Genomic DNA, 12591 nt, shown 5'->3' on the forward strand with positions numbered 1-12591 from the left:
GCAACTTGGGAGGCTGAGGCAGGAGTATCACAAGTTCGAGGTTAGCCTCAGAAAACTTGGGCCCTAAGCAGTGTAGCAATTTGAGACCCTATCAAAAAAATAAAAAGGGCTGGGGATGTGGCTCATCAAAAGTGAAATGAGGGGCTGGGGTTGTGTTACATATAGAGTAATTATAACTGTTCTGGGTTCAATTTCCAGTGCCAAAAAATATTGCATTTGTACAAAGCCTATAATTGAACAATTTTGTAAATTTAGATGATATGCTTGGTTATATGCTTGTTAGTAGACAAATGTTGAATCTTGCTATGTAATGGATTTACTTATTTTGGGGTATCAGGGATTGAATTCAAGGGCACTCAACCCTTGAGCCACATCTCTAGCCCTATTTTATATTTTCTTTAGAGTCAGGGTTTCACTGAGTTGCTTAGCACCTCACTTTTGCTGAGGCTGTCTTTGAACTCTCCATCCTCCTGCTTCAGTCTTGTGAGCCACTGGGATTATAGGTGTGCATTACTGCATCCGTCTGGATTTATTTTTTAATTGAATCCAAGAAACAGGTTTAGAGATTCTTATACCCTTATTTGAGAGTTTAATGCAAACACCATAATATTTTAAACATAAGTAGACAAATGAATCTGCTATCAAATGTGTATCTCCTTCAGGATATCTAAAAGTCTCTGTCCAGTCCCTAATTTATTATCATTTTTTTTAACCAAAGGAGGATTTAATTTTTTAAAAAATCTCATACCTTACTCTTTTTCAGTCTGATTTTTTTAAAAATATTTTTTAGTTGTATTTGAACACAATATCTTTATTTATTTTATTTTTACGTGGTGCTGAGGACCAAACCCAGGGCCTTGCCACGTGCTAGGCAAGCGCTCTACAACTGAGCCACAATCCCAGCCCTCAGACTGATTTTTTTTTTATATGAACCTGTTTAAAATGTTCCTTATGAGTCTTTTTTAAGTATACCTTTGAGCATTTCCTATGTGGAAATAATGATGCTAGTTCTGTGGGGAGTATAGATATGGCATAGTAACTGCATCTAAAATTCTTATAGCAGATGAGATGGATATGTATACTGCTAATGCAAAACAGTATTCTAGAACAGAATAAAGAAGTGGAATAAAACGTTTTGTGAGGGCTGAGGTTGTGGCTCAGTGGTAGAGTGCTCGCCTAGAATGTGCGAGGCCCTGGGTTCGATCCTCAGAATCACATAAAAATAAATAAAGGCATTTTGTCTAACTACAACTAAAAAAATAATTAAAAAAAAAAAAAGTTTTGTGATCGATAAGTTGGTAGCTTAAATGAAAGCATGCTGTGTAATCAGTAACATCAAATTTTCTTGGTCATATTTGTGATTAACAGGATTAAAATTTACCTGTTTTTAAATTTTATATAATAGAGGTCTTATTTACATATAGAGTAATTATAATGAATTCTGTGGAGATAGCTAGAGTGTGTTCCTCTGATTATTGTATTTAAGAGACTTATTTTGCCAACATGTAATTGTTAGACCATTTATGTATTCTATTATATTTGGGCATTGTTGCTTTTTTAATTTTATTTTTGTCCTGAAAGATCAAGGGAACAAATGGACAGGTTACAAGAGCAGATATCCTTCAGGTTGGTCTACGAGAATTGCTGAATGCCCTCTTCTCTAATCCAATGGATGACAACTTAATTTGTGCAGTAAAATTACTGAAGGTACTTTACTAAAATTTAACTGGTTTATGCATTTATAATGTAGAGAAGGGAATGTGTAGTACATAAATGAATTCAAGATTGTTTCTAAAACTGAACTTTGACATTTTACTTTTTACATTTTAAATTTTTTAAAACTGAACTTTAAAACATGTTTTTAAAACTGAACTTTGACATTTTACTTTTTACATTTTACATTTTCCCTTTCCTTCCCTTCTCATGTTTGTGTGCTTTAATAAAGATCTTATTCTTCTATGACTTTTTTTTCACACTTAACGAAAGATCTTGGGTCTTTCTGTGGCATACAGATTTACTGTGTGTTAAGTAACTCCCTGTTATTCCATTATATTTGTAGACATGAATATTGGGTTACTTATAGTTTAGCCATTGTAGCACTGCTGGATATCTTTAATCATGTGTTTATGTGTGTATATATTTCTGTAGGTGAAATTCCTTCACATTTGGTGGGTCAGTGAACATGTGTATTTCATATTTACAAGTAACACCAAAGTTTCTTTTTAAATGATTGAATCAGAATGCACGTCCACCAATAGTGAACAAGTATACCTATACCTCTTTCTCTACATGTTACAATGATAGATATAAGTTTTGGTTTTTGTCATAGATGAAGAATAAAAACAAAATCTCATTTTACGTTGCATTTTCCTGATCAGTAGTGCATTTAAGCATTCTTTCATGTTTATTAATCATTTGTTTATTAGTTTCTGTAAATTGTGTCTCTATATCCTCAATTTATTTTGTTGATGGAGTTTTTAAATCAAAACTTCTGTATTTGTTACACACTTAAAGTGACATGCTCATTAAAATGTAATAGCCTCTCTTTGATAATATAGGGAATAGAATATAATCACTGAAATGAAACAGAAATTCTATCTATTAAATTCCTTAATTCACTGACTTCTGCTTTTTTTAGTTGACAGGATCAGTTTTGGAAGATGCCTGGAAGGAAAAAGGAAAAACTGATATGGAAGAAATTATTCAGAGAATTGAAAATGTTGTCCTAGATGCAAACTGTAGCAGGTAGGAAAAGAAGCCAGTAGATTTCAGTTACCTTTTCTTTTTAATCTGCTATACGTCATCAAAGTAATAGAAATTTTACAGATTGATCTACACAAATAGTTTCTTCAAAGGCATATTTTACAAGTGGCTTCTCATTAGTCATTTTTGTTCTCTTAGGTTTAAAAAAAAAATTAAGGTTTTCCAAAAATGAGTCTAGTGAAAAATAAAAAAAGACTTTAATTTATTTGCATAAAGAACTACTGCAAGCATAATAAAGGACCAAATGTTTAAAGGGTAATTGTTGCCTTTAAGAACCAGATAGTCAGTCAGGTGGGACAAATTTCAAATCTCTGTTTTAAAAATAAAAATTAAAAATGAATTATATCTTTTTAGGAAATGTCTAGAAAATTATAAAGCATTGGGCATATATGTAAATTTAGGGTATAAAGTTTTGTGAGTCTGTATTTTAGAACCTGACAGACTTAATGGTGGATGCGTTAAACTCATTTTCAACTTCTGTCTGCAGAGATGTAAAACAGATGCTCTTGAAACTTGTTGAACTCCGGTCAAGTAACTGGGGTAGAGTCCATGCAACTTCAACATACAGAGAAGCAACACCTGAAAATGATCCTAACTACTTTATGGTATGTCAGTGTTTATATTTTAAATTTTGCTTACTGCTTGAATTAGTTTTGGAAGTTAGTTACGTAAAGCTATTCTAATAATTCAGTTCCTAATAATACTTTTCTCAAGCTTAGAATCACATAAGAATCAGCAGGCTAGGTAAATAAATAGAGGAAATCCTCCAGTGAAAAGAGGGTGGGTTAGAGAAAAGTCTATCCAATGGAAAGGGAGATTGATTATGCTTAGGTCCAAGCCTTGAGATGCCAGGAGTTTTTTTAGAAAAACCAGCCAAAGTCCTGCATTTCAGATTTTATATATTGTGGTAAAGTAAAATAAAGTGAAAATAGTTACAGGCTAATGGTGCCCTGTAGCTTCTGACATGACCAGACATAAAGCAACTATGGAGAAATGTACCTACAACCCCAGTCTTAGAAATTCTTAAAAGCTGTGGTAGGGCAGGGGGAACCACAGCTAAAAATGAACTGACACAAAATCACAATGCATAATAGATTATTCACCAGGAATATGATGGACATTAGACTGCAGAGTTAGAACTATAAGGGCATAATAGAATAAAAATCTGAAAATTATACTTTCCTAGTGAAATGAAATGGCTGCTGAAAAGTGAAAGGTTTTTTGCTTATTCTTGCATTATCAAATGCAGATAGTAACATCAGCCATTCTGTACTAATTAATATACTTTTAAAAACTCTGAAAATGGGGCTGGGTTGTGGCTCAGTGGTAGAGCACTTGTCTAGCATGCATGAAGCACTGGATTCGATTCCCAGCATCACATAAAAAATAGATAAACAAATAAAATAAAGGTATTTAAAAAAATTCTGAAAATGATTATATATTTTTATCACTTTGCATCCTAGAATGAACCGACATTTTATACATCTGATGGTGTTCCTTTCACTGCAGCTGATCCAGGTATGTGGTCTGTCATATTTTTTGCCTTCTTTTTTTTTTTTTGGTAAAGTAATAAATTACAGAAAACCATTCCTTGCCAGTACAAATTTGTAGCTTTTTGATCACTTCACTGTACTCTGAAATACTAGGGTAAAGGTTTATCTTAAATAGAATATTCTTTATATTTTATATTGACCACATGCCATTTCAAATGAAAATTTGACTGTATAGTGTCTGGTCATTCTACTTTAACAATTAAGAATTAGAAGAATCCTTCAATTAAATGCAGCCATTTTTATTTCATATTTCTCCTTAGTGTTTTGTTTTTATACTCTTAAACTTTAAGATATAAGGTGGAAGGGAAAGATGGTTCTATTTTACTACATAGTCAGCAACTTATATGTGTTAATACTATAGATATTAAGAATTACAGATTTTATTAATAGTGATTCAAAGTTAATTAAAATCTAAATCTGTATATACTTCCCCTTCCAGAAAAGGGTCATTTATAGAAAGATAATTTTAACAGTGATAGATGGAGCTGTAGGGTGAGCAAGAGAATTTTCTTTTATTTGGTTCAAACTATAAGCAGCAAGTATTTAGTCATATATGGTTGGGATTTTACTGTTTGCTCTGAATAGCAGGCATTGATTGTAATGTTCCTCTATCACAAAGAAGTTCTTATTTAGCGAGAGGAAGTGGAATTAAGTTATTTGCTAAATTGCTTTCCAATGTGATCATGCCGTTTAATAGTCCTACCAGCAGCTTGTGAGGTTTCCTGCCCCTTATCCTTGGCAACGTTTGTTATCAGAATTTTAATTTTTGTCAGATTGTATGAAATTCTATCCTGTCATTTTATTTCCTGACTAGTCATACTAAATTTATTTTTCTGTTGACCTTTTGATTTTCGCTTTTGACAATTTACTATTTGTATTTTTTTGCCGATGTTTCTGTTCTAATTATTTGTCTTACTGATTTGTAATTCCTTATGTAGTTTAGAAAAAGATGATCTTGGCTGAGGGTTTCAGTTATCTTCTTATAGCATTTGCTTTCTATTTTGTTTAAAATGTCTGTCTTGTTTGTGCTTCCTGTGGTTTTTCTTAACCACTCTTAAATTCCATTTTTCTTTTAAAAGTCTTGCCTTGTTGCTTTTTTTGTCTTTCATCTACCTGGGCTTCTATTTATATATGGGATATGGTAAGAATTAAATATTTCTGTAGTCTTGCTCACCAACAAGTATTTAGTCATCATCCTTCCTCTTTTAGTTAGAAGTCTCTCTGTTCTTCGCTGTGTACCTTGTTCATTCATGTGGACCTTATGTACCCTTTCTACACCAATACCTCACCCTTAATTATTCTTATTTTGCCGTAAGTCTGCCATGTCTGGTAATACAAATCTTGTTTCTTCACTTAATCTTCAGTTACCTAGATTCACATTGATTCTTTGTTCTTTGTCTAACCTGTTTGTCTGATTTATAGTGATTTTTCTCAAATTGAATTTTTTTTTGGCATTTTTTTCAAGTTACCTTGACCATGGAGTTTCAAATCCCTTTTCTCATTCTGTCTGAGCTTGTTTTGTTTTCATATTTTTGTTTTCTTTTTAGTCTTACTGTTATTTGATTTTCACACAAATTGTTTCCTTACATCATGATATTTTTATTGAAAGTTCATCCTTAATTGTCTTTGTTAAAATTTTCATTTGGAAATTATTTCAAATTCACAGAAAAGTAGCAAAAGTAAAAATTACACAAAAATATCCATCTACTTTTTACTCAGGCATACTTTTTTGTTAATAGTTTACTCAATTTACTTTATCATTTTTGTCCTGTTCACACTTTTTCCCTAAACTATTTTAAGTTATAAATATTATGGCTTTGTATGAATGCTTTAGTGATTTAACTGACTTTTGTTTTTCTTTATTAAAACCTCTGTGGCTTAGAATTTAGGAACCTTTATCCAAAATGATTTTTACATAGGCTTCTGTCAGGAGCCACAGGGATATTACTGATATGGAACAAGTTAACTTTTTTGTTTGTCAGTTTTTTTATATGGATAGTAGAAATTTGAGTTATAGGCTCATTGTTAAGAAACTGGTTTCCCCAGGAGTTCATGAGTGCTCTGTCCCCATTCCAAATCCAGACTAACATCCAAACTTCCTATCTATCTTTGCCACTGAATTATTTTCCCTGTTCCCATCTTTTGTTTAAGCTATTAACCCTTGGAGGGTTTTGGGTTTGATGAATGTGGAACATGGATTCATTTTCTTTTTCATATGGACCCAAGATCTTGTTTTCTCATCTTTCCAAGCTCCTTAGTCTCTGAGATTCGAATCATCTGTCACCTTCCCTGCTGTAGCAGCTGTATTAGCTATGGATGGCTTTCAGTTATTTTTCATTAGTCATCTGGTGGCTTGATTTTTTTTTTTTTTTCTTTGTAATTGTATCCATAATATTTAAAAGAATGTCTGTCTTATCTAGTACCTCCAAGCATTGTAACAGGAAGGTTTTATGATTAAAATTGTCTCTTAAGTTGCCACATTTGAAGTCAAAATATTACCAACCCTTGAAGCTGAATGAGTTTTATAGAGACTGACAGCTTTGGAAAAACATGGTATCCTCTCAAAACTTGAGATGACTTCTGTTCATAAGAAACTAATTTGAAGGTAATTAGCTATAATAAATTAATCCATTTTATTCAGAGGCAAAGACTCAACAGATTCACATTAATCTAAAAAGGTACCAAGTAACTACCTGCCTGCAACAGCTGGTAGCTATGTTACCTCTAGCACCTTGGGAGACTCGGACTTAGTGAAACTTGCAGAGCTGAAACCTACACCAGGTAGCTTCCTTTTTGGGTTGGTAAGGGAAGGGAAAAGAAAATCGTTTACACTTAGAACCTTTGGTAGGTTAACCTTATTGGATTGAACAAGTTGCCATTACCAGATAGCCAGAGAGCTTACTTTACTTTCTTGAGGAGGAGCTGAAAGCTAGGAATATTTGATTGAAATTTTCCTATGTGGAGGAAGGAATAAGAGTATGGAAGAAAGTGTTCTTCCAAAATAGTCATGTAGCCACTATTTTGTTTGAATGGGAAATAGCATAGAGAGTGCAAATGACGTACATGTTTTTTTTTTTTTTTAATTTTTATTGTTGGTTTTTCAAAACATTACATAGTTCTTGATATATCATATTTCACACTTTGATTCAAGTGGGATATGAACTCCCATTTTTACCCCGTATACAGATTGCAGAATCACATCAGTTACACATCCACTGATTTACATATTGCCATACTAGTGTCTGTTGTATTCTGCTGCCTTTCCTATCCTCTGCTATCCCCCCTCCCCTCCCCTCTTCTCTCTCTACCCCATCTACTGTAATTCATTTCTCCCCCTTATTTTTTTTTTTTCCCTTACCCCTCACTTTGATTTTTTTTTTTTTTTTTTCTTTGTAAGCAATTCCATTGCTCTGGGACCAAGAGAAATGAGGCAACACATCATGAGGGAAGGGCCCAGTAGAGGAAAGCTACTCAACTCATGACAGGGTCAACAAGCAGAAAAAGGGGCCACAGGGAAGATGTACCCTTCTGGAACATGCCCCCAGCAACCCACCTCCTCTAGGCATACCCCTCCTACCCACAGTTACCACACTGTCTGTCCATTCTCAAACTCTGATGGGCTGATTATGTTACAGTTTTAGTAAGCTTATCAATTTACTTCTTAATTTTTCTGCATTAACAAGAGTTTGTAGTAGGGATATCCTATATCCAAACCATAACATCAAGCCAATTAGAATATGTTTTATGAAAGCTATTTTTCATATTCTGTCTGTTTAAATATCAGTCATAATGTTAAAAAGAATTTTTAGAGGTAGCTGGTCATTTCATGATTTATTTTTTTAGCATTTAGTTTTTTTCCTGTTGTTTTATAGATTACCAAGAGAAATATCAAGAATTACTTGAAAGAGAGGACTTTTTTCCAGATTATGAAGAAAATGGAACAGATTTATCAGGGGGTGGTGATCCGTAAGTTCTCTTTAATTACTGATTTTCTTTGTGAAGTTTCTGTGGCTAATTTTTAGATGGAGATTAGACTAAAAAAATTATGAAAGAATAGCATTTTTAAAAATGGACCTTTATTTTAATTATTTTAAGGTCAATGGACCTTTATTTTAATTATTTGCAGTGCTGAGAATCAAGCCCAGTGCCTCACACGTTCTAGGCAAGTGCTCTATCATTGAGCCAAACCCCAGCTCAAGAATAGCATCTTGATTTGATAGTGTTAACAGTATACTGTATAGAGGTTCTTGTATACTAAAAATATTCAGAAATCATGTGGAAATCTCATACACTGATTTTGGAAATCTATAGTTGAGAAGGAAAAACTTAAATGATAGTATACTAGAGTGTGATTTTTTTTTAAAAAAAGATTCTATTATACCTAGATTTTAAGAAGCTTTAATACTTAGTGTAAGGTCTGGGCAGATTCTTTGCCTGATTCTCCATCTGTAAGATAAGAATAATAGTACCTTCAACTAAATGAAAATTTAATATACTTGACAGCTTTCTGGCAAAAGTAAAAGGCTCAAGTCTTAGTTGTTTAAGGAATAGATGAAAAGTGAAGAAAACACATTACTATATAGAAATATTTGGGCTGACAGGGAGATATAAGTTATAGTTTTCATATCTGTTTCTTCACCTGCCACTTTCCCAGTTCAGTTAACAGTTCATGTATATTTTGACAAGCTACTTAGGTTTTTTTCTTCCGAAGCAGAAGGTGGTGGGTGGAGGGGATAAGTTTTGTTTGGCTTTAATATTTCTAATTTCTCATCTCATGTATATTCTTGGTTTAAAAAAAAAAATGAACTGCCTCCATTTTAGTGATATTAATTATAGTCATTTAGGATCTAGAAATATAATGTTGCTCTATGTTTTTATACTGGTTTATTGTCAAAATACAAGGATTTAAGTATCCGGGCAGGACTAGGAAGGCTTAGTCCTGCCTGACATAACCACTGGATGGTAAAAACAATTTTTGGCATTGGCTTCAGGATAGTCTCTAAAGTTTATTCAGTAAACATCATACTCTTTTGCCCTAATGAACTCATGGTTGTTTCAGCACATAGCCTTGTATTGGAAATGGGGAAGAATCTGAAAGATAATGACTCATCACCAGTTGATAGCATTGGCAAAATACTTTGGTTACACTTGTAAAGGTAGAAGGGATTATGACAGGGTGGGAGGGCAATATAGATAGCATCATGTGGTGGGGAGCAAAGATGTAGAAAAGGGAAAAGACCTTGAATCAAATTCTATTCCTGCCATATACATAGCCAACAAACTTCCCAGGGTGTCTCTTTTAAAGTCTCTTCTAATATTTAAAAAACTAAAATGATAGCAGTATCTGTCTTTTTAAGATGGCTAGGGAAATTCAGTAAGAATGAGTAGATTAAGTCCTTAATTGGCACTTTATGTCCTCCTCTTCCCCCAAATACTTAAAAAGCAAAAGTTCCTTAAACTTTCTAATAATTGAGGGGAAAAATCTGCAATAGATGATCTAAAAAGTAACTTCCTATTATAGAAGTCTACTTCCAGGTAAGTGGAAGTGTGACTAACTAGTCATTTTAGGAGTAACCATAGCAGGAATAACACTTTTTTGATGTTAAGTAGATGTAACCATAGAAAGGATAGTATTTCCTGGTGTTAAGCAGACATGAAATATTAAAGCATCACCAAAGGTGAATGGCATATCTGAAATTATTTTCTAGTTAAAGTGTACTTGTTTAATGATAAGGTGTAAGTTGATAATATAAACTTGGAGTTTAAGACTGATATATGTCAAGCCTTGGTTAACTTTTAGATCAATAAATATGAAAATATAACAATCTTCAATACAAGGAACTCAGAATTGGTGTAAAAGTTTACTTGTCAAAATAAGCATTTGGTTTTCTGGGGACTGCCATTTTTAGGCAACTCTGAAATTAGGCTTGTTTTCTATCATAATTCAAACTAGGAAAATAGTCAAAAATTTTTTGTGGCTTTATATCTTTATAAATTGAAAAACATTAAACTTCTGAATCATCTTTGGCTTTTACAGATATTTGGATGACATTGATGATGAGATGGACCCAGAGATTGAAGAAGCTTATGAAAAGTTTTGTTTGGAATCAGAGCGTAAGCGAAAACAGTAAAGTTAAATTTCAGCATATCAGTTTTATAAAACAGTTTAGGTATGGTGATTTAGCAGAACACAGGAAAGCAAGAAAATGTGTTACACTTAATACCAAATTAAGGATGTTGAGTTATGTTACTAATGTATGCAACTTTAATTTTGTTTAACACTATCTGCCAAAATAAACTTTATTCCCTATAACTTAAAATGTGTATATATATAAAATAGTTTATTATGTACAGTTAATTCCACTGTTTTGGCTGCAATAAAATTGATTTTGAAATAAATGAAATGTTGAAAGTAAATTTTGCTAGCTGGTTAGATACTTTTAAGTTCATGAGGGGAAAAAGTCTTAGCCTAGAAATACATATTACTGCAAAAATGTAGCATTCTTTTCTTAGGTATGACTATTAGATTTTATTTCAGTTTGACATATCTCATATTAATCACAATCATGAAAATATTTAAGGGTCTTGGAATATATCAACCTCTGATTTACATATGTAGATGTTATTGGATACCAAGGGCTTTAAAAGTGTCATTAATGGAAAAAAACAAAACAAAAAAACCTTAGAACTCTCCAACTAAACCACCAAGACTCACTCTTCACTGAGGATTTATTCTAATTCAAGAATTATTCTTTTTTGTTTCACTTCACTAACTTTATTACCCTAAGGCCTAAAACATTATTCTGCTTTTATTTATATGGCTTTCTCACTTTTACTTTGTAGCATGGATTGCATTCACTTTTTTTTTAATTAGAGAATTTTACTAGATATTTCACGTTTTCATCTGCTTTGTAATTGATATACCTTGAGAGGATCACTTTTCTAATACTTTTACTATAATGTGGTACCACCTCAACCCTATTTAAGTAGTATTTTTACTTAATGTCAAATCTTTTTTCAACTAACTGAAACTTGTACATATAAAAGGGTTGCTTGTAAATATGCATGTAAATAGTTCTGTTAATAACCCACTGTTTTACACTTGGTACATCTGTGTCTGCTAATACAGTTAGCTTTCTCACTTTTCTGCTTGTTTGTTCAGTCTGAATTAAAATTAGACTTTGAAAATAAATAGTTTTGTTTCTTCTAAGTTTTTAAGTGGTATTCTGGTATTTTAAAGAAATTGTTACAGAATTTATTATAAATTTACTAAAAGGTTTAAATTTAGAAAACTTAGGAAAGATTTAATTCAATGCCTTTTTGAACAAGAATTCTATCTTTTTGAGTAACAATTCTACCTGAAAAACTGGTAAATATACATTAAAGCTTTTAGATCCCTTGTTGTAAAGGGGGAGTATATATGTATTTAGGGTTTGAGGAAGTTGTAAGGGAATTTGTTTTTCAAAATGACTCTTATAACTTAGCTATTAGCATAATCTACAGCTCTTTAAAGATAGTCCCTGGTCTAATGTACTATAAGCACTAAGGAACACTTATTCTCTATACTTGCCTTAGCTCTATGAATAACCATCCAATATTTGTCCACTAGATTTTATTACCACCTATTGCTACTCATAGTAGCTACCAACAGGAGCAATGTATGTTATATATATTCTGCTTAAAAAACCACCTAGGAGCTTGGCATATAACTCTGTAGTAGAGCAGTTTCCTAGGATGCATAAGACCTATGGTTTCATTGCCAGTTCCAGGGGGTAGATGTCCAAACTTGGTGTCTTAAAACAACCATTTTATTCTCATGAATTCTGTGGTTTAGGAACTTGGACAGAGTAAAACATGGATGGCTTGTCTCTGTTGCATAATATCTCGGGACTTGGTAAGAAAACTAAAGGCTAGAAATAGCTCTAGCAGCTCAGAATTATAATCAGTAAAAGTCATCTTCTCATGTGGCTGGTGGTTGGATTGAGAAACTTGAAGCCACAACTAGATGAACTATTGACTAGAGCCATCTACACTTTACACTTGGCTTGTCCATGTCACTTGGATTTTCTCATGGCATGTTGGCTAGATTCTGAAATTGGGTATTCCAAAACAGCATTGAGTAATCATGTAGCATTACTTCTACATTTTCTTGGTGCTAAGTGAGTTATTAAAGCCATATCAAAAGGTCATCAAGGATTGCTTAAGTGTTTTAATGAAGGATTGGCCTTGAGTCAGCAATTACTGGCCATTAGAATGGCTATGTCTTTAGGATCAT

At 32.8% G+C, this 12591-nt stretch overlaps 1 protein-coding gene across 2 annotated transcripts in view; it reads left to right on the forward strand.

The window, feature by feature from the left end:
• The window catches only part of Paip1 (poly(A) binding protein interacting protein 1), a 28515-nt gene extending 17782 nt beyond the window's left edge, over positions 1–10733 (forward strand). For both annotated transcript variants that reach the window (XM_076856148.1, XM_076856149.1), the window contains exons 6-11: positions 1582–1707; positions 2639–2745; positions 3251–3368; positions 4227–4281; positions 8189–8282; positions 10354–10733. In XM_076856148.1, coding sequence (XP_076712263.1) covers positions 1582–1707; positions 2639–2745; positions 3251–3368; positions 4227–4281; positions 8189–8282; positions 10354–10447 — 594 coding nt within the window. In that variant the 3' untranslated portion in view covers positions 10448–10733. The remainder of the gene's footprint in view (positions 1–1581; positions 1708–2638; positions 2746–3250; positions 3369–4226; positions 4282–8188; positions 8283–10353) is intronic.
• Positions 10734–12591: the final 1858 nt, after the last annotated feature.

The sequence above is a fragment of the Callospermophilus lateralis genome, chromosome 5, assembly GCF_048772815.1.
Source record: "Callospermophilus lateralis isolate mCalLat2 chromosome 5, mCalLat2.hap1, whole genome shotgun sequence".
Taxonomy (NCBI): domain Eukaryota; kingdom Metazoa; phylum Chordata; class Mammalia; order Rodentia; family Sciuridae; genus Callospermophilus; species Callospermophilus lateralis.